Source organism: Hippocampus guttulatus, chromosome 12, assembly GCF_054856545.1.
Source record: "Hippocampus guttulatus isolate MCC_2025c chromosome 12, RoL_Hgut_1.0, whole genome shotgun sequence".
Lineage (NCBI taxonomy): Eukaryota > Metazoa > Chordata > Actinopteri > Syngnathiformes > Syngnathidae > Hippocampus > Hippocampus guttulatus.
This window is the reverse complement of record NC_141272.1, coordinates 20857329-20881717: the sequence shown is the minus strand read 5'-3', so window position 1 is coordinate 20881717 and position 24389 is coordinate 20857329. Positions and strand designations below refer to the sequence as shown.

The window sequence follows — 24389 nt, the reverse complement described above, 5'->3', positions numbered from 1 at the left end:
TATTATTTTTAAATTTTGTTTTCCTTTTATGTTATGGTACAGTGGAAGACTCCTACTCTGCTTGCCACACTTTACACACCCTAGCCAATACATGATCTGGGTCAAGGTCCTTAGAATTGCAGTGAAAATTACCCACTTTTAGGTTGGTCTAATGGTGCCATGGTCTGTGACTGTAGGCGGTTTGTGAAATATTTATCAAAGTTGCTGAGTCAACACCTTATTTAATGGCCCAGCAGAGTACGGACATCCACTTGTTCACACTTTAGTGCACTCAGAGATGAGGAATTTGACTTGTTGTATGACTGCTGACAGAGGTGATAGTAGATTACCCTCGCTTCACACTGGAGAACTGTCAACAGCCACAAAATGATGAGAAGCACACTGGTGGCTAGAAATTGTCTCTATAGGTCGTACAGTTTTAATTCCAGGCCCCCTTAATCCGAATAGATGACGATTCCAGACTTTGACATTTTACGTTCCTCTATCTATGTTTTCAAAAATATCTGGGAATTTTATCTTAACACCCAAACATGAAAGAACCTTTCTGTTTAGGAGTATTATAAGCGATTCACATTATTTTCTTCAGGGATGGCAATTTTCCGCGGATACGCGGAAATCCGCCGTTTTATTTCTTAAATTGATCATTTTTGTGAATCGTCTAAATCGGTTGAGAAAATTTTAGGGGGGGTCAGGTACCTTATCGTCGAGTTTTCACGAGCTCTCCCGATCAGTCTCTCCATCTTCCGATTGTAAAAAGCCCTGCGATTGGACGTGTATGATGTCTTACTTGTTGTGATTGGTCGCCCTGTCCAGGCCACGCCCCTTTCCGCTTTTTTCATCACTAGCCATTGCCATCCCTGTTTCTTACAGGTGTTCATCCGCGTGTGACAAGCACAATGAGGGCTGTATTGCTTTTTTAAACAAAATGTAAGAAGCAAACAGAGTGTAGAGTACGCAAGAACCGTTGGGAGGTGTACAGGAAGCATCTTTACCAGACAATTCATCTGAGCAACCTCATCTGGCTCCTCAACGTTCGTAGGACTCGCGATGCCTCAGATGACCGAGCTTCTCAACCAGTCTCAAATGGAGAGCATTTATCCGCTTGTGTCATGTCCGTTCTTTCATTAAAAGTATTGGGGATAACATGCTACAAAAGTAACAGGTCATAATAATGTTCATCGTAATATATTTGTTGGGTTTGTATGTGATCCCAAAAGCACGACAACAGGCAGGTATGGTGTTAGCCAAAACTTGGCGTTGTTTATTAGAGTCTTTAAAAAAACAACTCAGGGGAAAAGGCTGGGACCTAAGAGTTCAGGGAGAAGCACGAGGAATCCACAGGGAAATGTCTTTACAGGAAACGAAAGCCTCACTCAGGGAAAAAAAATGGGACTTAAAAGCTCGGGGAGAAGCACGAGGAATCCACAGGGAAGTGTCTGTACAGGAAACGAAAGCCTCACTTAGGGAAAAAAATGGGACTTAAAAGTTCGGGGAGAAGCACAAGGAATCCACAGGGAGATGCCAACAGAGCTCACTCCAGGTGGTAATGGCACAAACTTGCACTGAGGATTGGTTTGGGAGTCAATTTATACCAGTCCAAACAAGCAGTTGGCAGGTGTGAGGTGCAGAGCACCCTGACTGAGGAGGCTGCCTGGCTGGCCCCGCCCTAACGATATTGTGCTTAAGTTACAGTGTAATATAATGCATTACCGTATTTTCCGCACTATAAGGCACTTCGTATTGTAAAACGCATTGTTGTCTTTTGAGAAAACGGAATGCTTTGAGGTGCCCTTTATAGTGCAGAAAATAAGGTACCGTATTTTCTGCAGTATAGGGCGCACCAAAAAGTCTTCCATTTTCTTAAAAAGCTCACCGAGTGCCTTAAAATCCGGTGTGTCTTGTGTATGGTCATTATCTTAATATGTCACCCCCAAGATGGCTCCTTGCTGGAAACATACTTACAATTTTATAACTTGCTGATGGTTCAGTGAACTGTGTCGCTGCTTTATTCAATAAGGTTTTGCTGCGGCTCTGAAAAAAGGAAGAACTGTGGTGTTGTTTTTTTTTAAAACAGTCTCAACAAATGCAGATACGTCTTTGTCCGTCTCCGTGCCTTCTCTTCTTGAGTTTGACTCGAGAGGCGTTCAAGACCGCCTCCGAAAAACCTAAACTAACGATTACTTCAATGAAACTATGAAAATTGAAAATAATACATCAAAACTGAAAAGCAAGCGAGGATATCACAAAATAAATTCTATAGCCCCCCCTACAGAATTTATATTGGGATTTCATCATTTGTGAATATACACAACAAAGGAATAAATAACTCCTACAGACATCTGATTGTTCTGTTGGAGCTATGATCATTGCGTTTTTTGAAGGCGGTCATGAACGCCTCGCCTCTCGAGTTGAACGGAAGAAGAGAAGGCACGGAGACGGACAAAGACGCACCTGTATTTGTTGAAAGAAGGAGAGCTGTGGTTTCAATTTTTTTTTAAACAGACTTTATGAATAGTTTTCACAGTCTCAACAAATACAGGTACTGTACGTCTTCATCTGTCTCCGTGCCTTCTCTTCTTCCGTTCCACTTAAGAGGCGTTAATGGCCGCCTCCGAAAAACGTAAATTAATGATTACTTCAATGAAACTACAAAGAAAATCAAGCGAGGAAATCACAAAATAAATTCTGAAGGGTGCATATAGAATTTATTATGTGATTTCCTTTCAGTTTTGATGCATTATTTTCAATTTTTGTAGTTTCATTTAAGTACAGTAATAGTTGATTTACGTTTTTCAGAGGCGATCATAAACGCCTCTCGAGTTGAATGGGAGGAGCGTAGCACCATCTAGTGGAGGCATTGTAGATTGCGCCTGATAATGTGATGCGTCCAATGTATGGAAAAAAATTACGAAATCCCCAACTGCGCCTTTTAGTGCGGAAAATACGGTAGTCATTTTTAGGGCCAAAGCAGCGACCACTGCGAGGTCCCTATTGCGTTTGTCCTAATTATGATGTTATTAGGGCCCACACAGCAGCTGCTGTGAGGTCCCTCTCGTTTTTGTAAAAATGATTTGTATTAGGGCCCAAGGAGAGACTAATTATTATTATTCTGCTAATGAATTGCATTTTAGGAGACCTAAATCCATGCACCAGACTTTTCACACTTAGTGTTCCTGAGGAAAATGTAGGTATGTTGAAGCCGTCATACACCAAAAATGGCTGTGTAAAAAAAAAAAAAAAAATTCCAATCCCAGTGCATTTCTCAGGCTATAAAAATTATAGGGCACGTGTAGCAAGATGTACAAAAGGTCCACAGTAGCTATATTCTAATATGTACATGAATATATAATTTTGTCAGATTTTTGCACATTTATAGGAGTCACCCTTTTGTGCCCTTGTCCTAGAAGTTTCATCCGATTGACTTCAGACTTTGGGTATACCATTTTAAGACGTGGCAAAACAACGGGGGGGGGGGAAAAAATCATAAGATGGGGGCGGTGCATCAAATTATGTTGAATAATTCTTTCGCAGGGCGACCCGATGGTTGACTGGTTAGCAAGTCGGCCTCCCAGTGCAGAGGTGCAGGGTTCGATTCTGCCTCCGGCGTCCCTATGTGGAATTTGCATGTTCTCCCCGTGCCTACGTGGGTTTTCTCCGGGTAGTCCGGTTTCCTCCCACACATGCATGGCAGGCTGATTGAACACTTCAAATTGTCCCTAGGTGTGAGTGTGAGCACGGATGGTTGTTTGTCTATGTGTGCCCTGCGATTGGCTGGCAACCAGTTAAGGGTGTACCCCGCCTATTGCCCGGAAACAGCTGGGATAGGCTCCAGCACGCCCCGCAGTGACCCTCATGAGGATAAGCGGATCAGAAAATGGATGAATGGACAGATGGATAATTCTTTTGCCACAAAGGAAGAAATCCTTCATAACTTCCCCGCACATGCTCCCGAAAAACGCCAAACTTACGTCGAGGGAAATAATGAATGTGTACGTGATAACAGTAGTTCGTTGTGACCATTTCCAATAAAATGGCCGCCAACTTTAATGTATAATACAGTATGAACATTTATAGATGTAAAAACATGAAGATGTAATCCACGATAAACATTACAAAAAAATTACAAATAGGTGTTCACAGTATGAAGAAAAAAAAAGATTTTATAAGACATGAAACACACAACTCAAGCGTTCCTACTTCATCTCTGAAAACATTTAGTCAACAAATGAAAAGTGCCTTCCTCGGTTCAAGATGTGCCGTGCCCTAAAGCTGTTTACGATCATCTTTAATCTGTTGGCCTCAAACTCTGCAATGATTTTGTTGCTCTTACGAATGATTGTTGAAATTGTTGAATTTGGCAATTTGTAGTCTTGGGTGAGCTTCGTCTGGGAGACTCCCTTTTGATAGTGAGAGACAATTTCAGCTTTTCACAAACAGCGAGTCAGAGGGGGTAGGTGATGATGAAAAGTGGCACCAGGACAAATACCTGGGGCAGACCTGAATTGAGAGAGGGGATGAATTTGAATCAATGGAGTTGAATGAACTCGGCGTGGCCAGAGGTAAGTTGTGAACCCCTTCAAGGAAGTGTGGGAGATGCAAAGTTGTTCTGAGAAACAGTAGTAACTTTACATTTGAATTTAATTCAGTCCCACTTAAAACATAAAGCCGACATTGGTCGTGATAGTAATTCAGTCACTTAAACCAGCGGTCCCCAACATTTTTTGATGGTTTTATGTCTGACAATATTTTCAGGGACCGGCCTTTAAGGTGTGACAGATAAATACAGCAAAATAATATGATATGACCTGCATGAAACCTGTGGTGTTTTCAAAACATAATAATAAACACGAATCATGACATGAGGAACGTCCTATCTGGCCGCAACACTCTCCGGTCGCTATGGTAACATTTGAACGTGCCTTCAAAATAAGATACACCGCAAATACAAAGTGCAGAAAAACATGACTCACCATGGCCGCATATTATGCAGAGTGGGCTTGTTGCGTGGGAATCTCCTGTTACGATAAATCCGTATTTTAAGTCGGACTCTTGATACTGTCTATTAAATCGAGCCTTTCTCTTGAAAGTCGTAGGCTCCTCTTCTGTCTCCTGGCTGGGCCTTTTCCCCTTCCCAGAGACGTTTGTTTTTTACTAATTTTGCTAGCTCCTGCGTTTCATTTTTAGCAGTAACATATCACGTGACCGAGAGGCGCGCATTGACCTGCGTCAAGAGTGACATACTGTCGATGGATTTAACAGAGGATCCGGTAATATTTCAAAATAACACATCTTACAGATTCCGAAATGAATAAACCGGAAGTAATGTAAGTTATTTATTCTTTCTGCGCGTCTCAGTACCAAATCACCGATGGACCGGTACCGGTCTGCGGCCCGGGGGTTGATGACCACTGAATGAGGCGGTTCATGTATTATGCGAGGCAATGGCGTGATGTCATCTTTTGCGATGTGTCCATGAAATGAAATTGAAAAGCCGCACCTCATTTCCCCCAAATTTTGAATTTCTATCTCGTCCCTCCTCTGGTGATATTAACTGATAAAAAGAGGATCCCGTACACGCTGGAACACATTTACACTACATTGTGAGTGACATCGTTCTCTTCTTCTGCGCATGCAGGTCACGTTGGGGACGCATTTGGTTCACACACCAGACAGATTGAGGTCACATTTAATATGTATTTTGGATGCTTCCACAAAAATAAATAAACAAATAACTCCTATTTCACCCAAAAATCCGAATTGAGCCTTAAGAGCTGCAGGGTGAACCTAGCCATAGACTGGCCAAGTCAGTTACCAGACCTGAACCCAATAGCATTTTGCGTCCTGAAGAGGATACTGAAGAAAGGAACCCCCAGAAACAAACAAGAATTGAAAAAGGCTGCAGTGAAGTCCTGGAAAAGCAGGCTTGATGCAGTTATTGCAAAAAGGCTTGTGCTACCAAATATTAAATTCATTTTAAGTTAAATTAATAATATCCATTCCAATATTTTGGCCTACTTGAAAAGTGTGTGGCTTCAAACAAAAGATGTTCTGTCCTGAATTGTTTAACACAATAGATTTAAATACCATGAAACGAAAGCTGGAATTTGAAACCTTTTGGACCGATATTAGTTTCTGACAGTGTGATAAGAAAAAAAGGAGAAAAAAGTTAATTGGAAGCAATTAAATTGAAAGAAGCTGCAAGCTGCCCATTTATTGAACACTACAAGCACAGTGTGGGCTGCTTCAAGTCCTCAGAAAAGAAAAGAAGAGATAATTACAGTCGACGTGGGTTCGATCCTGGCTCCGGCCTTCTTGTGTGGAGTTTGCATGTTCTCCCCATGCCTGCTTGAGTTTTCTCCGGGTACTCGGGTTTCTTCCCACATTCCAAAAACATTAATGGTAGGATGATTGGACACTCGAAATTGTGAGTGTGTGGATGGTTGTTTGTCTCTGTGTGCCCCCGCCTACTGCCTGGAGGCAGCTGGGATAGGCTCCAACATACCCCGTAACCCTTGTTGGGGATAAAGCAGTTTGGAAAATGGATGGATGAAACCATGACTTTTTAAATTGTCATTATTGGCTCCTGCATGTCATGACACCGGTGTGCTTCCTCTGCACCATGAAAAATCAAGTCCTCCACTCCCACGCAGTCACAATTTACAAGGATTCACCAAAACATGCTTGTCGTTTGATTTCATGTGAATCCGTACGCTGTAGCACCAACCCAAACCGGTCCAAGTAAATAAATAAATGAATGAATGAATGAATCATCTTTGGTACCCATCCCCATCGGCCACCTCCCTTGAAAGTTCATGTCATAAACTGAATCACAGTGAGGCCGGTAATGTCAAGGTATATGATGGTAGATACAGTCTCCAGAATGGGGTTACTGTTTGTTATTTTGTGTATATTTTTTCCTGGCGCAACACCAAAAAGTCACACAAAACTAACACTTGTTACTGAAAAGCTCTAAAATAGTTTTTTTTCTCTTCAGTTTGTATCATTAAAGGTCAGATTCTCAAACTCATATTCGCATTGGTAAAATGTTTTTTTAATACATACACTTTACTTCCTGCAAGTTGCCAACCACAGTTTGATTGAAATTTTGATTTTAATTACTCATTACTCAGTGTTTCCGAACCTACTGGAAGCTTGAGGCATCATGGAGGCAGTTACTCTCGCCACCACTAGGTTTACCGGAAGTGACATTTTAGTAGCCGACCAGGACGTTACACCTTAGAGATACTGTGCAATTTCCATGTGCAACACAACACTGTACATTCAACGGCGAGCGATGTTTTGGAATTTGAGGAAGAGGATTTGTACACACAGGAGCCGACAGAAGCGAGCATTATCAAACCCTACATCTTTGAACCGATCAGGACGTTGGAAGCCAGTCAGTAAAAGTGATGACTTTGACAATGCCGCTGATGCATTTATAATGTGCCAGCCGTACATCAAACGTTACAACGCGGGGATGATCTTGAGCTGCATTTTCTATGAATAAAAAATGTAGATGTGTCTCATATGCACAGGAAAAACAATAGCACTAAACGTTTTATAGGGTTGTTTATATCACACCCTACAGAAAAGCTTTGCCATGTAGGCAGAATAAGTACGTATGTTGTTTCAACGGCTCAATTCCTAATCTTTGTGTCGTAGGTACAATAGTGTCTCACCTCTTGCCTGCACTGCTTCTCAAATGCACCACGAAAACCAGGGCTCTTCCTGCTGCTTCTGGAAGTCGCATTTGCCAAAGGCAAAGTTGTTGGCACAGGAGCTGGTTTCAACCCGGGTCAAAATACACTTGGGTATCAGATGCTTTCTGATAAATGATTGCTGAAGAGTGATCAGCACAGAGTTTGTCCTCCCTGACGATTGACTTTCTAATCCACTATTAGAATCCACCTATTTCTTTATCCTTTGGAAAGCTCAAAAAACTCATTTCACTCCCTTTACTATTCGTGCAACCAGCTGCACAATGATTGAACCATTTTTTAAATGCTAAAGCACATGGAAAGCAACTGAACACGAAGAGCACACAACCGTATGCCAGAGTAGCCACTAAATTTTCAGGGGTCTGAGACGTCAGAGCGCTGTAAATACCTGACGATGAGAGGGCGCAAGATTTAACACACAGACGACATGTTCTCAATTGCAGTTAGTGATTAAACTGCTGTGTACCAACAACCTAATTACTTTTCAATGACGGTTATACATTATAAAAGCATGTTAGAGGTGTCAAGAAAAAAAAAATTTAACCGTTGGTCTCTGCCCTTTAAGTCAAGAAAAGGCAGAGATTTCGCAAAAGTATTCAACCAACAAATAAACACAATGAATAACTGTCGGAAAACAACACTGAAAAGCAAATTGTAATATTGCAGACATCAAGCTGTGATGTAATGTGGTCATGTAGGTGGCAGTGGTTGGTTAACACAAATACCTTCATTCTGCACTATACAGTATACACAGCTGGGACCTGCACAATAACCTAGAGCATTAACCTCAGGCCTTCTCGTTTCATTTTAATCCTGAAAATTCTATTATTCCTTGTCACATCTCCATTTGCATCATAGGAATCATACACTGCTGAAAACATCCTATTTTTCCTCCGATTAGTGCTTGTATAACCTGCTTGTCCAGTGTTAATCCACCACTGCTAGACTTTAAAAGAGGGAACATAAACGGATTAGAGTAGTGATAAAGTGAAAATAGTGCTTCTTTTGTAGTTTAATGCATTAAAAATAACAGAAGTGGGGCTTTCTGCACTAATAACAATGTGCTACAATACCAGCAGACATAAACATTTTGACCTTTGACCTTATATTCCAGAATCACACACAAATGAGAACTAAATGACTTGGCTAGTCAAACCCTCAGGTACCAATTTTATATACAGTGTATATATATACAGTATATATATATATATATATATATATATATATATATATATATATATATATTGTGTGTTACTTACATACATTTTTAAGTCTGAATGAGTGGCCCTCTAGAAAAGATGTACCTTTCATCCCAGTCTGTAAAATGTTATCTGTCGCCAATGTCACTGAGCTAGAAGTAAAGGGGGTGAGCAGGGCAAAAAGCATCCACCTTTGCCGATAGCCAGAGCAAAAATAGTTATCATCATGAAAATAAATGCATCCCAATATATAAAGACACACACTTGTTTGGTGTTAACACTGATGTTGTCTTTCAGATGGCAGGGGAGGCCCAAGAGCTGTTCTCAGTGCGTCATGGCCCAGTGAAAACTGCTCGCATTTTACCAGCTCCACATATCAGTGAGTATCTTTCTTATAATCATTTTTTGAAGAATGACCCATCTGACTTTGAAGCACATTTAAAATAAATAAATTAATAAATAATAGTCACCGCGGTGGTCGACTGGTTAGCATGTCCTCATCACAGTGCAGAATTGTAGGGTTCAATTCCGGCTCCGGACTTTCTGTGTGGAGTTTGCATGTTCTCCCCATGCTTGTGTGGGTTTTCTCCAGGTACTCCAGTTTCCTCCCACATTCCTAAAACATGCATGGCAGGTGAATGGAACACTTGTCAACATAGCAAGTGGTTATTCATTCACGTGTGCCCTGGCAACTTGTTCAGGGTGTACCCCGCCAACTGCACAAAGAAAGCTGGGATGGACTTCCCCCTTGTGAAGATCAGCGGATCAGAGGATGGATGGATGGATGGATGGATGGATGGATAATAATAATCATAACAATGGTGATGGTGATGTTGGCAATGATAATACAAACGTCACCTTACGGTGGTGGAGGGATCTTGTGTCCCAATGATCCTGGGAGATAGGTTGTCTGGGGCTTTATGACCCTGGCAGGTTCATCCATGTCAAACAAGTCCTACGTGAGGGACAAGACAAAGCGTGGCTCACAGAATCCACAGACCCCTTAATGATGAATGTAAAGAGCTGAACTGGGCTGGACTCAAACCAGGATTGTATGATTTTAAATCCCTTTTTGACTCTGTCAACTTCACTGTCAAGTTCAACCAGTTGATAAGATCACCAACTCGCTTAAATTATAAAACCCTGACAGATCAATCTTGATAGATTTTTTTATTGAGTAATGTCCCTTATAAGTTTTCAGCTGTTGGTTTTTTGGTGTGATTCATGTGACCACTGCGTTGTTGCTGCAACCTGAAACACTAAAATACCAACATCGAAATTCTGTCTGTATGTCTATCTATCTATCTATACAGTACATATATACATATAGACAGCAGTGCCTGTGTGGATTTTCTGCGGGTACTCTGGTTTCCTACCGCATTCCCAGATTAAGTGAACACTCAAAGTTGTCATTCAGTGTGATTGTGAGTGTGAATGATGGCCTATTTTGTCCCCTGTGATTGGCTGGCAACCCGTTCAGGGTTTACCCCACCTCCTACCCAGAGACGGCTTGGATAGGCTCCAGCAAGCCCGCGACCCTCACGAGTTCTCTTTGGCCTTAATCCTCCAGCCTCACCACCACCATCACCGAGTGGTACTCATGTGCCACTGCCATGGACAAGGACAGACTGCAGCACACTGCGTGCTGCTGAAATGATCCCATCCATTCAGGACCTGTATGTCTCCAGGACAGGTTGTGCAAGAGCTAACTCTAATCACTCTGGACAAAGCCTGTTTGGCCCTCTCCTCTTCGGAAGGAGGCTACAGTCCATTCAAACCACAATGGTGGCAGCATCACATCAAGAGTTTCATCCCCTGTGCTAGCTATCTCTCAGTTCAACTACATCGCTAACTGCAGCTTAAAACTCTTACCATGCAAAGCAAAAGCCATTTATCAACAATACCCAGAAACGCCGCCGTCTTCTCTGGGCCAGAGCCCATCTAAGATGGACTGTAGGCATAGAAAACGCATGTAAAAAGAAAAACAATTTATATAAATTGTTTTTAAAATTGAGAACTGAAGAAGCAGAAAAAATATATAAGACCTATAAAAATAAACTAGTAAATATTATAAGAACCAGTAAAAGAGATCATTATCATGCACTATTAGAGCAGAATAAAAGTAACACACAAGAAATATGGAAGATACTTAACCAAGTAATCAGAAATAGTCCTAAAAAAATGGATTATCCAGAGTATTTTATCAAAGGCAAAAATACTATTTTGGAAAAAACTGCAGAAATAGCAACTGAATTTAATGAGTATTTTGTCAACATCGGCAGTAACCTAGCAAAACAAATTCCTGATCCAACAAACTTGTTTGAAATAGATAGATATGTAGAAAAAAACTCCTCCACGATGTTCCTTACTGCTGTAAAACAAGAAGAAGTATCAAATATTATAAAAACTTTTAAAAATAAAAAGTCAACTGATTGCTTTAATATTGATATGACAATAATAAAGCAGATTATAGAATATGTAGTGCGACCTTTCACGCACATATGCAACCTGTCATTCAAAGCTGGTATCTTTCCATCAAAAATGAAAATTGCTAAAGTTATTCCAATCTATAAAAGTGGAGAAAGACATCGGTTTACAAATTATAGACCAATATCACTACTACCACAATTTTCAAAAATATTAGAAAAACTATTTTCTCGCAGACTTGATAGCTTTATACAAAAGCATGCGCTGTTAAGTGAGAATCAATATGGCTTCAGGGAAAAACGGACCACCTCAATGGCAGTTATGGAGTTTGTGGAAGCAATAGCCACTAATATAGACAACAAAGAATTTACTGTTGGGGTTTTCCTAGATCTAAAAAAAGCTTTTGACACAATAGATCACAGTATATTATTGAAAAAGCTAGAAAGATATGGCATTAGAGGTGTAACTTATAAATGGATAAAAAGTTATTTAGAAAACAGATATCAGTACGTGCAACTCAACAATAAAAAAACGAATCAACTGAAAATCACTCACGGAGTTCCTCAGGGGTCAGTGCTTGGTCCAAAACTATTCATCTTATATATAAATGATATCTGCAAGGTCTCAAAACAATTTAAATGTGTCCTATTTGCTGATGGTACAACTTTCTACTGTTCTGGAATAAATCTGAAACAGCTCCTGACAACCGTAGAAAACGAATTAAACAAATTAAAAAACTGGTTCGACAGAAATAAATTGTCACTTAACCTGAAAAAATCGAAGTTAATTGTTTTTGGCACAAGACCAATCAAACACCAAGCTAAAATTATGGTAAACTCAATTGAGATAGAAAGAGCGTATGAAACCAAGTTTCTCGGATTAGTAATAGACTCAAAACTATGTTGGAAGCCACATATCGATAACGTAAAAAGAAAAATAGCCAAAACCGTAGGGATCCTCTACAAAACCAAGGAAGTGCTACATAAGAGATCTTTGTACACATTATACACTTCATTATTATTACCATATATGACCTACTGTGTGGAAATATGGGGAAATGCCTGCAAAACAAACACACTCCCTATTCTCAACCTACAAAAAAAAAGCAATTCGAATTATTAATAGATCAAAATATACGGAACCCACAAATCCACTATTTATCAAATTAAATACGATGAAATTTTATGACCTGGTTGACTTTAAAATCGCCCAATTAATGTACAAAGCACACAATAACCTGCTCTGCCAAAACATTCAGAAGTTTTTCGAAATTCGAGAAAGCAGCTATGATTTAAGAGGTACCAACTTGTTCAAAAAACTCAAAACAAGAACAAACATCAAGCAAAGAAGTGTATCTATCAAAGGTGTTAATCTGTGGAATAATCTCGAAACGGACCTGAAAATGAGTAAATCGCTTGCTGAGTTCAAAAACAAATTCAAAAAAATAGTACAAACAACCTACATCAATCAGAGTTAAAATGATAAATTCAAAACATTAAATATAATGATAAATCAGAACTAAGTTGATAAATAGAGAAAGCTATTTAAATATCCATTATGAATACAAGAGAAAATTGACACAAGAGTGTCAGGGTGTGGAAGTATATAATCCCGATACAAACCAAAAGTTGTAAAAATATCACGGTTAAGGGTAAAGTATGAGCCTTAATGGAGACTTCTTTCTTCTTACTTTTTTCTTTTCTGATTGATATAAAAATGATTTATTAGATACAATCACATAACGGGGTAGGACTAGATAAGTTTTTTACTTCTTCCTACTCCCTTGAACATAATAACTGTTGAATGAAGATTGATTTCTTTCTTTTACTTTTTTTATCTACCTTATTTTCTGTCAAATTATTACTGTATATATGTTTTATGTTCAATAAACAAACAAACAAACAAGACTGATACAAAGTGGAAAACTTTTCTGTGGTCTGACGAGTCCGCGTTTGAAATTGTTTTTGGAAATTGTGGACGTTGGGTCATTCAGCCCAAAGATGCAGAAGACTATCCGGACTGTTGTAGATGCAAAGTTCAAAAGCCAGCATATGGGGCTGTGTTAGTGCCAATGGCATAGGTAACTCAGAAATCTGTGAATGCACCATTGAAGTTGAAGTGTACATACAGGTTTGGGAGAAAGATATAATGCCATCAAAGCAACATATTTTACATGGACGCCCGTGCTGATTTCAACAAGACAATGCCAAACCACATTCTACACATGTGACAACAGCATGGCTTTGTAGTAAAAGAGTGCAGGACTAGAATGGCCTGCCTGCAGGCCAGACCGGCCTGTCTCCCGTTGAAAATGTGCGGCGCATTATGAACTGTAAAATATGACAACAGACTTGATAAAGACATTTTTTGCAGGCTTTATAATTAATATTAATTTAAGATTTTGCTCAAAAACATGATTTGTCCTAAAACGGAAGCATTTTTAATTTAAATGGATTTTAATCTATGACAATCAATTAATTGACTCAGACTTAAATATTTTTTTAACTTTGCAAAAATACTGTGAATATGATTTCGATCATGCACAAAAGTTCGGCATTGTTTGGAAAGCAAACTTGGATTAAAAAAAACTAATTTTGTTTATGTAATGCACTAATTTATTTGTCATTTATTTATTGTAATCACCACGTTAAAGTCACATCTCTTTATTTATATTTATTGTTATTATTTCAATTTCTGAAACAAAATGCAATAAAGATTTTTTTTATCTATCCAAAGAACATACAGTATATGCAGTGATCCCTCTCTCTCACGCAGTTCACTTTCCGCGGCTTCGCTAATTCACAGATTTTTTTCGTGCATTTTTTTAATGCTTTTAACCCTTTAAATCAGAATGCGCCGGCGGCGTCGCGTGTCGACAGTACAGTATTTCCAAAAACTATTATAGTTATTTGTTGAAAACGTTTGTTTTTGTTGTAATTGGGCCTGAAAACAGGTTTTGGTCTTTGATATCATTGTCTATATAGTTAAGTATTGTATAATAACTGTAAAAAAATAAAGTTCACTACTTCACGGATTTCACTTATCACTGGTTCTTTTTGGAACGTAATCCCCATGATAAACGAGGGATGACTGTACAGTGAGAGCTATAATGACAACTATAGTGTGTTCTTATGTCAGAGTTACAAAAAACCCAATTTTCTACATAAGTCACCTTCCTTTGCTAACGCAGTAGACGGAATCACATTAATAATTCAATGAAAAACACTCCTCCCATAACAATCAAATGAAAAACAATGTTTATAGTGGTGACAGAGGGTGTTTCATTGTAAGATCTTGTTACCTTAAGATTATTGCCTATGTCATTTTTTGTATTATTAATTTATTTTCAGGCCTAGAATTGAATGATCTGCTCAACTAAGGATGCAGCCGATTTTAGCAGAGGTGGCCAGGATCCTGAGATGTTAAGGCAAAAAAATAAACTGTCAACATTTGACTTGGTTCATCATTTTAAGGGGCTGACAATATTATCCATTGCATGATGTCTGTAACCTCAAAACAGTTTATGTTGGGACCATATAACTGAACACCCCCTGCCTTGACCTGCATATGATTTTCTGATGACATGTACTTGTGTGGCAAACAAATTCTAATGCATCTTCTCTTTCAGGTCCTCTGAAGGTGGACGTTTTTTCTGACAAGAGACCTTTGCTCGGAGTTTGCAAGAGCACAGGATCCTCAGGGTGAGTAAAACAGTACATCATATGTTGTGCGCCTATTTTCTTCCATTTCTAAAGCTTATTTTAACTTGATTCTTATACAGCCACCCCACACATAAATATGGTGGCTATTTGTTTCTTGGATTCTTGTCAGAAATTGCGACCCATAACAGGTTGATACGATTCTGTGTTACTGAGAGTATCTTAACATGTACGAATAGAGTGCATTTGTAGTATGTATAACAATTTTATTGATATTTACCTTAGTGAAAAGAATAGCATAGAATATAACTTTATTTTCACTGTCACACAAACAAGGAACAACAGTCAGGCATGTCACAATTTGCAGGGCTGAGATAAAAAAAAAATATATATATATAAGCACACAATTTACATTCGGAAATTTCTCTAGGTAGGGTATTTCAAAGCATTATAACTCCATTAAGTTTGCTCTGATTTACAATTAACTGTTTCATTCCACAAGACGTACTTGTACGTCTTTTTAAAATTAGGCCCTGCCTACCAAGGACGTACTTGTACGTCTAAGTCTTTTTTTTAATTTATTTTTTGCGTCATAGAGAGGAGCAGGGTCTGATGCAATCTGTGAATGAGAATAAGCCGTTTGCATTGTAAATCATGTAAAAAAGCGACCAGTAGGTGGCAGTGATACCTCACGTGCTTGAAATGCATGCTTTTACAAAAAGCTCTTTTCTCCGTTTTTTTGCCCAGGAATTGCCATTTTCATGAAACTTAGCCATTTTGTAATGCCGATTGCTGAAGAATGGAAAAAGATAGAAACATTTTTTTTCTGCTAAAAGATGAGTGTCCAAACCTTATTTTGGTAGGCTCCATGTTTATATAGCATTTGAACCAAATATTCTGTGGGCCTTGCAAGATCAGTCGAAATCCAGTAAAACGCTGGGATTGAGGGGGTTGCTCCAGTGAAAATGGCCGGGATTGAATGAGTTAAATGTGTAACATTTTATTCCCGAGGGTATGCTCTTTCCCACATAGCAAAAAAAAATTTTCATTTTTGGAGACATTTGGACACACTGATTATTATCAAATTACATCATATTTATGTATGTGTGTGTGTGTATGTGTGCGTGTGTGTGTGTGTGTATAAGAATCCCATTGCATTGGTTTGGTGACATTGCTAAAAAAAATCCAAAAATTGTCACTAAAATTCACTGTATGAGAAACACAGATGGAACAAGCTTGCCTCGACTCCTTACTTCCTGGCTGGGGTGACATGATCGCATGCGTACGTCCAGCCTCAAGTCTTTTCCCTTAAATCTCTGATCAAAGCCACACCCATCACCAACCTGAATTTGCACGAAACATGCACTGTATGAACGTGCATCGCAACCAAACCATCTTTGGCATGGCTGCTACATTGTTAGCATGACTTATTTGTGATGGAGCATTGCAAAGCAACACATGCGACCTGTTTTAGGTAGTTTTTTTTAAAATAGTAAATAATCATTGGCTGTGGGATCCTCTCAGCTGCATGTCGCCCCTTCTAGCTCTGAAAGGCATGCGCAAAAGTGCTGGAGGGAGTATGCGATTCTCACTCGTCTATGTGGTGATGCATGTTCACTGCCCAGCAGCAGTGTGCCCACAAGGGTAAGGAGGTATTCTGACGAGTTCAGGGCAAAACATTCACACCATTTCGTCAGTTCTGCCTTATGTCTGTGAGAGGTAATTGTTCCCAAGGTATGATGAGTATGTACTGAGAAAAAAACCCCCACAACAAATAAAACAAACTTCATTCTCCTGTTGTATGAACCGAAGCAATTTACGTTTTGTACCAGAAAAACACCGTATAAAGATGACAAGATGTCACGCTTTGTCAATGTTGGAATAGGGATTTTTCATAATTAGGTTTAGTGAACAAAGAGATAATAAAACACATGGTCACGTGATCACTTCAAGAGGTACTTTCAGAGTACAATACTACAAAATACGGCCTGTATTTTGTAGTATGTGAGAGAAAAAAAAACGGCCGCAAAACTATTTGAAGATATCTGTGATATAGGAATTCAAATCTATTTAAAAGGAAAACAACAGCAATGACAACATCTTTAATTTAAAAAAATGTTGGACCAGGTTGTCTTGGAAGAGACTCACAAATGGCCTCATTTGTGAGTTTTTACAAATTTCCTAATTTTCAATCCGTCCCTGTGATTCGCAGTGTAAAGTTTCTGTCGACTGTCAGTAACCACAAGAACAAACCTCCAACAATCCGTAGTAACTGACTGTATTTGATTTTCAGAGTCAAACCCATTGCTTTTTTCCCGTGTTTTCAGAACCAGCCCTCCTTACTGTTGTGCTGACCTGTATTCACTCAGGACAGGGGAACTAGTCAAATCAATTCAGTTCAAGACCCAGATTTATGATCTTCACTGTAACGAGCAGTATGTTGAATCTCTTTCAATTTTATATATATATATATATATATAATGTTTTGAACTTGTTAGGCACTTTATTAATATGCTCTCTTTTACAGTATTCTAGCCATCAGCCTGCAAGAGAAGATTGCTGCGTTTGACAGCTGCAACTTAACCAAGAAATTTTTTGTTACAAGTAAGGAAGTTTTTAGTTTAATCTTGAAAGTCTTTCAAATCCTGATATGTCATAAAGCAAGTGAAGTGAAACATTTGTGTGTGTGTGTGTGTATGTATGTGAAAGTGTATATAATATATACACACACAAACACACATTATGCGGTGACTGCCCAAAGACGCTGACAAAGCCTCACATACTTATTTGCCAACTTAACCTATTGAACTGTTAAGTGCAGTGGGAGCACGCGGGTGGCTGCTGCCAGTGTTTTAACTCCTAAAACGCCAAAAAGTTAATTTACAGTTTAAAATGGATTATTTTAAGCACTTTAACCTTTTTCTTCTTTCTTTTTCTTCTGTCTTTTGACAATTTGCAAACAGCGTTTGGTGCATTAACGAATCTGAAATGGAGTGTGAGTCTTGATAATACTATTTCACAACCTCCTATTTAACCCAGCACTTTTGTAAAATAAGAAATTCAAAACTTAACACACAAGAATTTCTCTGTAAAATGCCTCTAGTATTGAAAGTTACTGCCATACCTCTTAGCTCATGAATTAGTTTGTCTTACCTGACAATACTTAACACATGATTTTAATACATGCCCTATTATCTCTAAAGTGTGAGGTAAATACTCATTACAACAGCCAATGACATGTTTCTTCATTAAAAACAACATACTCTTCAAACCATCATCATCATCGGATATTTTGGGACCATTTACAATGGGAATACTATAAAATACTTGTTGTACGAAACCAGTGGTCCCCAAACTTTTTCCTGTGAGGGCCACATAACTTTTCGCTTCTCTGATGGGGGGCCGAGGTCAGTTTGTAACAGAAAAAGTGTGACTGCAAGAGTACCTAAACGTAAATGTATTGTTTTCCAGAAACCCACACAAAATCAAATAGCTTTTTCTGGATTTTTTTCACAGAACAAAATTCAGGGAATAAATAACAACACCATTAATGAAATAAATAATCACGAATCAACGCTACCCGGGTTCTTCACAGTAAAAAAGGTAGGAAATAAATTAGACGATTTATAAAATAAATAAGAATCACCTTTGCTCTGATGAAGTTTATGCACTACAACACAACCTTCATGACAGAATCCCAAGTCAATACTTTGCAGCACAGTGCTTGCTGGAGAATTAGGCAGTGATTTTGAAACTCCGTTCTTCCATCTCCTGGTTCATGCGTCCTATTAGACCCCCGAGACGCGCCCACCATACTCGGAGCCTCGTCAGTTGTGTTGCTGGCCAGTTTTGACCAGCCCAGCTCTAACTCTTTCATAGTTTGGTGCACTTTGCCGAAAATATCCTCCCCCATCGTTGTCCTTTTGAGACTTCTGAGGGCTGCCAGCTCCTCGCACATATCAAAGTTTGCGCTAACTCCACAAATAAAAATTAGCAGGTGCGCTGTGTCCTGCACGTCCGTGATCACATCCAGTGTTAATGAAAAGAATTCAAATTATTTCGTCTTCTGCTGCAGCTGGGCGTTACCCACAATTTCTTCGATATCTCTGGTGATTGTACTCGCTGATAGACTTGCGGTACTAAAGACGTCTTTCTTCTTGAGACACACCACCTCTGCGACAGCACTCATGCTTTTCTTGACAAACTCTCCATCAGTAAAAGGTTTAGCGCTGCTTGCTATCAGTTGAGCAAGCCGAAAGCTTGCCTGAACAGATGGCTGGTTCAGCTGAGCTTGGCGTACAAATGTATTTTGCTGAGCTAACATTCATCTTTTTAGCATTTCCAGTTTGTCTGCTCGCATTTGGCCACGCAAAATATCGTACTTGTTGTTGTGACGGGATTCATAGTGTCTCCTCAGATTATATTCTTTGAATCTCGCCACCGCCTCCTAACAGGTGACACAGCCAGCCTGTTCTTTGCATTGAACAAAAAAATCGTTTCTCCACTTTGGGTTAAATTCCCTGTATTCTGAATCATTTTTCTCTTACCTTACCCTTTCGCCGTGATTACGTTCTCTTTGAGAGGGGCGGGTCTAGGATTTTTTTTTTCTGGGGTTGCCAGATAACGGCACAGACCACAGAAGGATGGAACAAATGTCACGTTATATGTGTTTTTGAAATAGTTACTAACCAATAGTTAATAATGAAAATAGTTCAGAACAAAGGAATATTTTATTGCAAAAGCCCAACTTTATGATAAAATACAAATACACCAAGATGAAAAATAAATCAAAAGACTCTGGTATTGTTCAGGGGGGCCGGACCAAATGTGGTGATGGGCCGGATCCGGCCCGCGGGCCGTAGTTTGGATACCTATGTACTAAACTGTACCACCTGGTGGAAATGGGCTTTAAGTGTTTTATTATGTGTTTATCATTTACTTTTACCAGTGTTGAGCTCTCACTGTCTCTCTCTCACTATTTGATATACTGTACATGCTTTATTTCTTACATCTTTGCGCAGTGTCCCATCATCTTTATCTTATCATTCACGGTATCTGTAAAAAATATGAATGCAATTGACTTTGGATCTTTCAGGTTGCTATCCATGTCCTGGACCAAATCTCAATCCAGTAGCACTGGGAAATCGCTGGCTAGCTTATGCTGAGAACAAGGTAATCTGACATGAAGACACACATCACCAAAACAAATCAATAACCCAGTATATGGTTTGGCAATAGAAATTTTGACGGCAACACAAAGTGATCCCATGAAATTGACTTTTAATGGCTAAGAATGCAGTGATGTATTTCACGGTGGTAGGACACACTCAAACAGATTTGGGAGGAAGTGCCCTCCATAAATATAAATAAATTCCTTAAAGTATATATTTTTTAATTGCAGAAGCCTATTGTCTTCCTGAAATTTGTAGAAATTGGTCCAACAGTCACAGAATCCCATCGCCATCTCAGTCCCCAGACCTCATTGCCAACAGTACATAAGTTAGCTCAATAGCAGAATACAGTGGAAAAAACCCCGGATCGCTGGAAGATTGAAATAAACATTAAGCCACTATTTACCCTGTTTTTGCAGATAATCAGATGTCACCAGTCTCGAGGAGGAGCTTGTGATGATAATGCACAATCTTATACGGCAACAGTGATCAATGCTGCCAAGGTATGTGAAAATACCTTTTTACATTTTCCTTGCACAGGAATATTTTTTCCAACTGGCTGTTTATTTTTGTTTTTGTTTTAGTTTTTTTGGAATTCACTTTTTATTAGATTTTTAAAAAATGAAAAAATAAAGTATAATGTAGCATGTTCAGCATATACCACAAATGACAGGCTTGTAGAGGTAAATATATGCAATTAAATATTTATTTTGAAAAACATGATCCAAAGACAAATTCACACATATTGTAGCGCCGTAGGATGCGGCATGAGTGACGACACAAATTCCAATTGAGAATACAGGGTTTTATTCCTGGCAACCCATGAGAACTGGTCCCACGAACATGAAACATACAAACAAGTGCATTACAAACCAAATAAAAGACCAAACCACGAAGACAATTGATTGAACATAAAATACACACACACCTCATGGGCTCAAACCCATAAGGGGCTAAACCTTTGACGAAATCCTGTTTGTCTTCTTCTTGCTTCGTATAGTTGGTTCTCGGGACTCTATTCGCCTAACAAAATGGCTATACAGAGCTCACAAAACATATCCTTGAATGTACACTAGTAAATGTGCACGGCAACTTGGGTCGGGTGGAACCTTTCTACCGATAATTTGTTCCGGCCAACAATCGCCACTAGATGGCATCAGAACACCAAAAAGTAAAATTGCTTAATTGGAAATATACCTGTAGACAGTAACACATATCAATACAAGAATTTACATATACTGTAGAGCAGGGGTGCCCATGACATCGATTGCGATCGGCCAGTAGATCGCGGACTGGTCCCAAGTCGATCGCGAGGGGTGAAGAGGAAAAAAAACAAACATTTGTGTCTCTGTGCATCTTAGTAATATATTTTTATGTTAATGCAAACTGCACCCGAATCATTCTATCAGTCTCACTTTCACAAAAAGTATTTAAAAAATAAAATAAAATGAAGCAGGTAAGTCTTTAACCTACGGTGGCGTGACTGCGTCACCGGAAATTGTTAGTGCTCAACAGTTTGAAATTGCAGCTTGTGATCAGAGTTGTTGCTCTAATCTTTTATCGTTGTCATTATTCTCATTCCGAGTTTGTTTTGTACAATTCACCGAGGGCACGGGCAAAGAATGGGAATCTGGAGGGCCGAGAGAAGCATTTTAAAAATGGTACGCGTGAGCTACGATCGTGAACAGGCTGCCAAAGTGCATGGCATGCCTCAGCATCAGGCAGTTGCTCATCATGGCGTGCGTGCGTGCGTATGCGCGCGTGCGCGGTAATGGGTCGATCGTGGGAGGTTGGTTGATCGAAAAGTAGATCTTCGGTCAAAAAAGTTTTGCCACCCCTGCTGTAGAGCAGTATTTATTCAAACATCCAGTTTACTGTACTTATTCTGTAATGTCAGATCTTACTTAGCCAGGCTCCTCTGCACTTATGCATGTATACCAGAGGTGGCCAACCAATCCGAGACTCAGAGCCATTTTTTTTACTGTGTTATTGCAAAGAACCACATCATGCACATGGGCACTGATAAACATCAACACATCCCTTCCACACACACACACCTCTGCTCAGCCACATTTATAGTAAATGTCACAACATTTACTATAAATCACGAACATGATAATGACAAAAATTGACTCCTACAGGACTAAGACCACAGGCCAATCCTTTTCAACAATGAATATTGTGTGCACTGTCTCACACACGCAAACTCTCAGTTCACCCAAGTCCACAAATAAAATTATAATCACGTTTTTCTCTTACTATGCATTTTGTTTAGCGCCTTAGTACAGGGACTTTTGGTATGCCTTCTCTTGAACAATCCTCTTCAAATCTGGTTTGTATTCCGTTGTGGCCACTTGAAACAGGGCACTGTCTGGATGCGAGCTGCAGTGGTTACTTACTTGGGTCAGCTTGCTACATATTTGACTGAAGATCAACTTTTAAAGCGACGAACCTTCCGCGATCATCTTGGCGTGCGTGCGATCATATGCACCCCTGCAAGCATATACACACGCACACCTGTGCATATGCACGCACGCACGCCGAGATAAGCGACAGCCGGAACGTCACCGAACATGAAGGAAATCGAAACACACAGACACACGAAGACCCCCCCCTTTCCTCCTCCCAACCCTCGCGGTCGACTTGGGTCCAGTCCACTGGCTCCTTGTCGATCGCGATTGACGTATTGGGCACCACTGCCTGAATTAAAATGTGAGATAATTCGCTGACTAGCTTAGCGCTTAGCGCCGTTGTTTGCACATGCACGGTCATTCAGTTGTCATCTCACTGGCTGCCCTGTATGTCAATCAAGTAACGGGATTGATGACAGGCTGACATCGTAAACTATGCTGTACAGAGCGCCGTTGTTTGAATGTCGGCGCCACGGCGGAGGCGTTTTCGACGCTTGTCATGTGAAAGCCCGGGAGCCACATTGAACCAGCCCAAGAGTCGCATGCGGCTCAGGAGCCGTGGGTTGGCCATCCCTGATGTATACAAATTTTCCTGGTGCAAAGGAACTCCTGACTGAGTTGTCAACTAGGGTGGACGGTCATTTTTCCCAATCCGTTATAAAATGGATCAGAAAGTGTCATGGGAACTTGTTTATGTCGGTATTGAGAGAAATTCATCTGCCGGTAAATTCTCACAGCCCTCACGGTAGGATGTCTGCCCAGCCTTTAGTCAGCTGACTTCTCGGCTGGGTAACCAATCTAGAAGCCGGATGAGGATCTGACAACGTTCTTGTTAGGCCGCTTTCTCTCTAGTGATTTTTTGCACTTGTTAAATGACCTACACAAATGTCTTGCAACAGTCGAGACCCATTCATTTTGTATGATCTGGAATCACCTTTTGGGATAACACAATCGATGGACACCGTTGTTCGTTGTTACTGAATCAAAGAATCAAAAAGGAAAACTACAGCATGTAGTCAATAACTGACTAATAGACAGATTTAGCAAGGGTGAATAAAAACTAACTCTTAAAATATTTAAAAATACAAAAAAGTAACATGTTTATGAAATGCATAAATATAAGAGTCAATTTAATATCTGTACATCTCAAACTGTCCGATTTGGGGGACGTTGAAATGAGACAGAGCAGCGATATCGTCTCCTAACGTTATTTCGTCGTGTCAATTGTCTCTAGACATGTTATTCTGATTAAACTTCATATAGTACATCTTGTTTGAATAATATAACTTTCTAAAGCTGTTCTTAATTTTAGCCCTCCCTTGTTCTATTTTTGTTATGCGCGTTGTGATACTCATACTCCTATGGCTGTAAGACATCACCCAGTGTGCACCGGTTGGGGACGCCTGTCTCATGAGTTAGTGTGTGGCAAAAACAAAAGGATGTGAAGAATTCAGAATAAAGAATGTAAACATATTTGAAACAAGTTATGTATTCACACTCATGGGTTAAAAACAGTTGAATTCAAAAATGGTGACATCTCTCCAAAAGAGAACCTGGACCGGTAATGAAGCGGGTGATGTTGACACAGGACAACACACTAATCTTGAAAGTTAAGAGCAGCCAGCTAAAAATAACTTTACACCTTCTTGCCAGCGATGTCAACAAAAATTTCACAAAACAAAAATTGCCAGACTGCTGGCCAAATGCTCAAATAAACTATTTTTATATTTTTACAAATGTTACAAATATTTTCTATGTATAAAATAATACATTCCTACATACAGAATATGGTTCCAACATTGTA

At 39.5% G+C, this 24389-nt stretch overlaps 1 protein-coding gene across 4 annotated transcripts in view; it reads left to right on the top strand.

Moving 5' to 3' along the window:
* bcas3 (BCAS3 microtubule associated cell migration factor) overlaps positions 1 to 24389 on the top strand; it is a 342963-nt gene that overhangs the window by 26748 nt on the left and 291826 nt on the right. For all 4 annotated transcript variants that reach the window (XM_086126139.1, XM_086126141.1, XM_086126140.1 and 1 more), the window contains exons 6-11: positions 9215 to 9296; positions 14973 to 15045; positions 17331 to 17438; positions 17531 to 17607; positions 20099 to 20175; positions 20594 to 20677. In XM_086126139.1, the coding sequence (XP_085982265.1) occupies positions 9215 to 9296; positions 14973 to 15045; positions 17331 to 17438; positions 17531 to 17607; positions 20099 to 20175; positions 20594 to 20677 (501 nt within the window). The remainder of the gene's footprint in view (positions 1 to 9214; positions 9297 to 14972; positions 15046 to 17330; positions 17439 to 17530; positions 17608 to 20098; positions 20176 to 20593; positions 20678 to 24389) is intronic.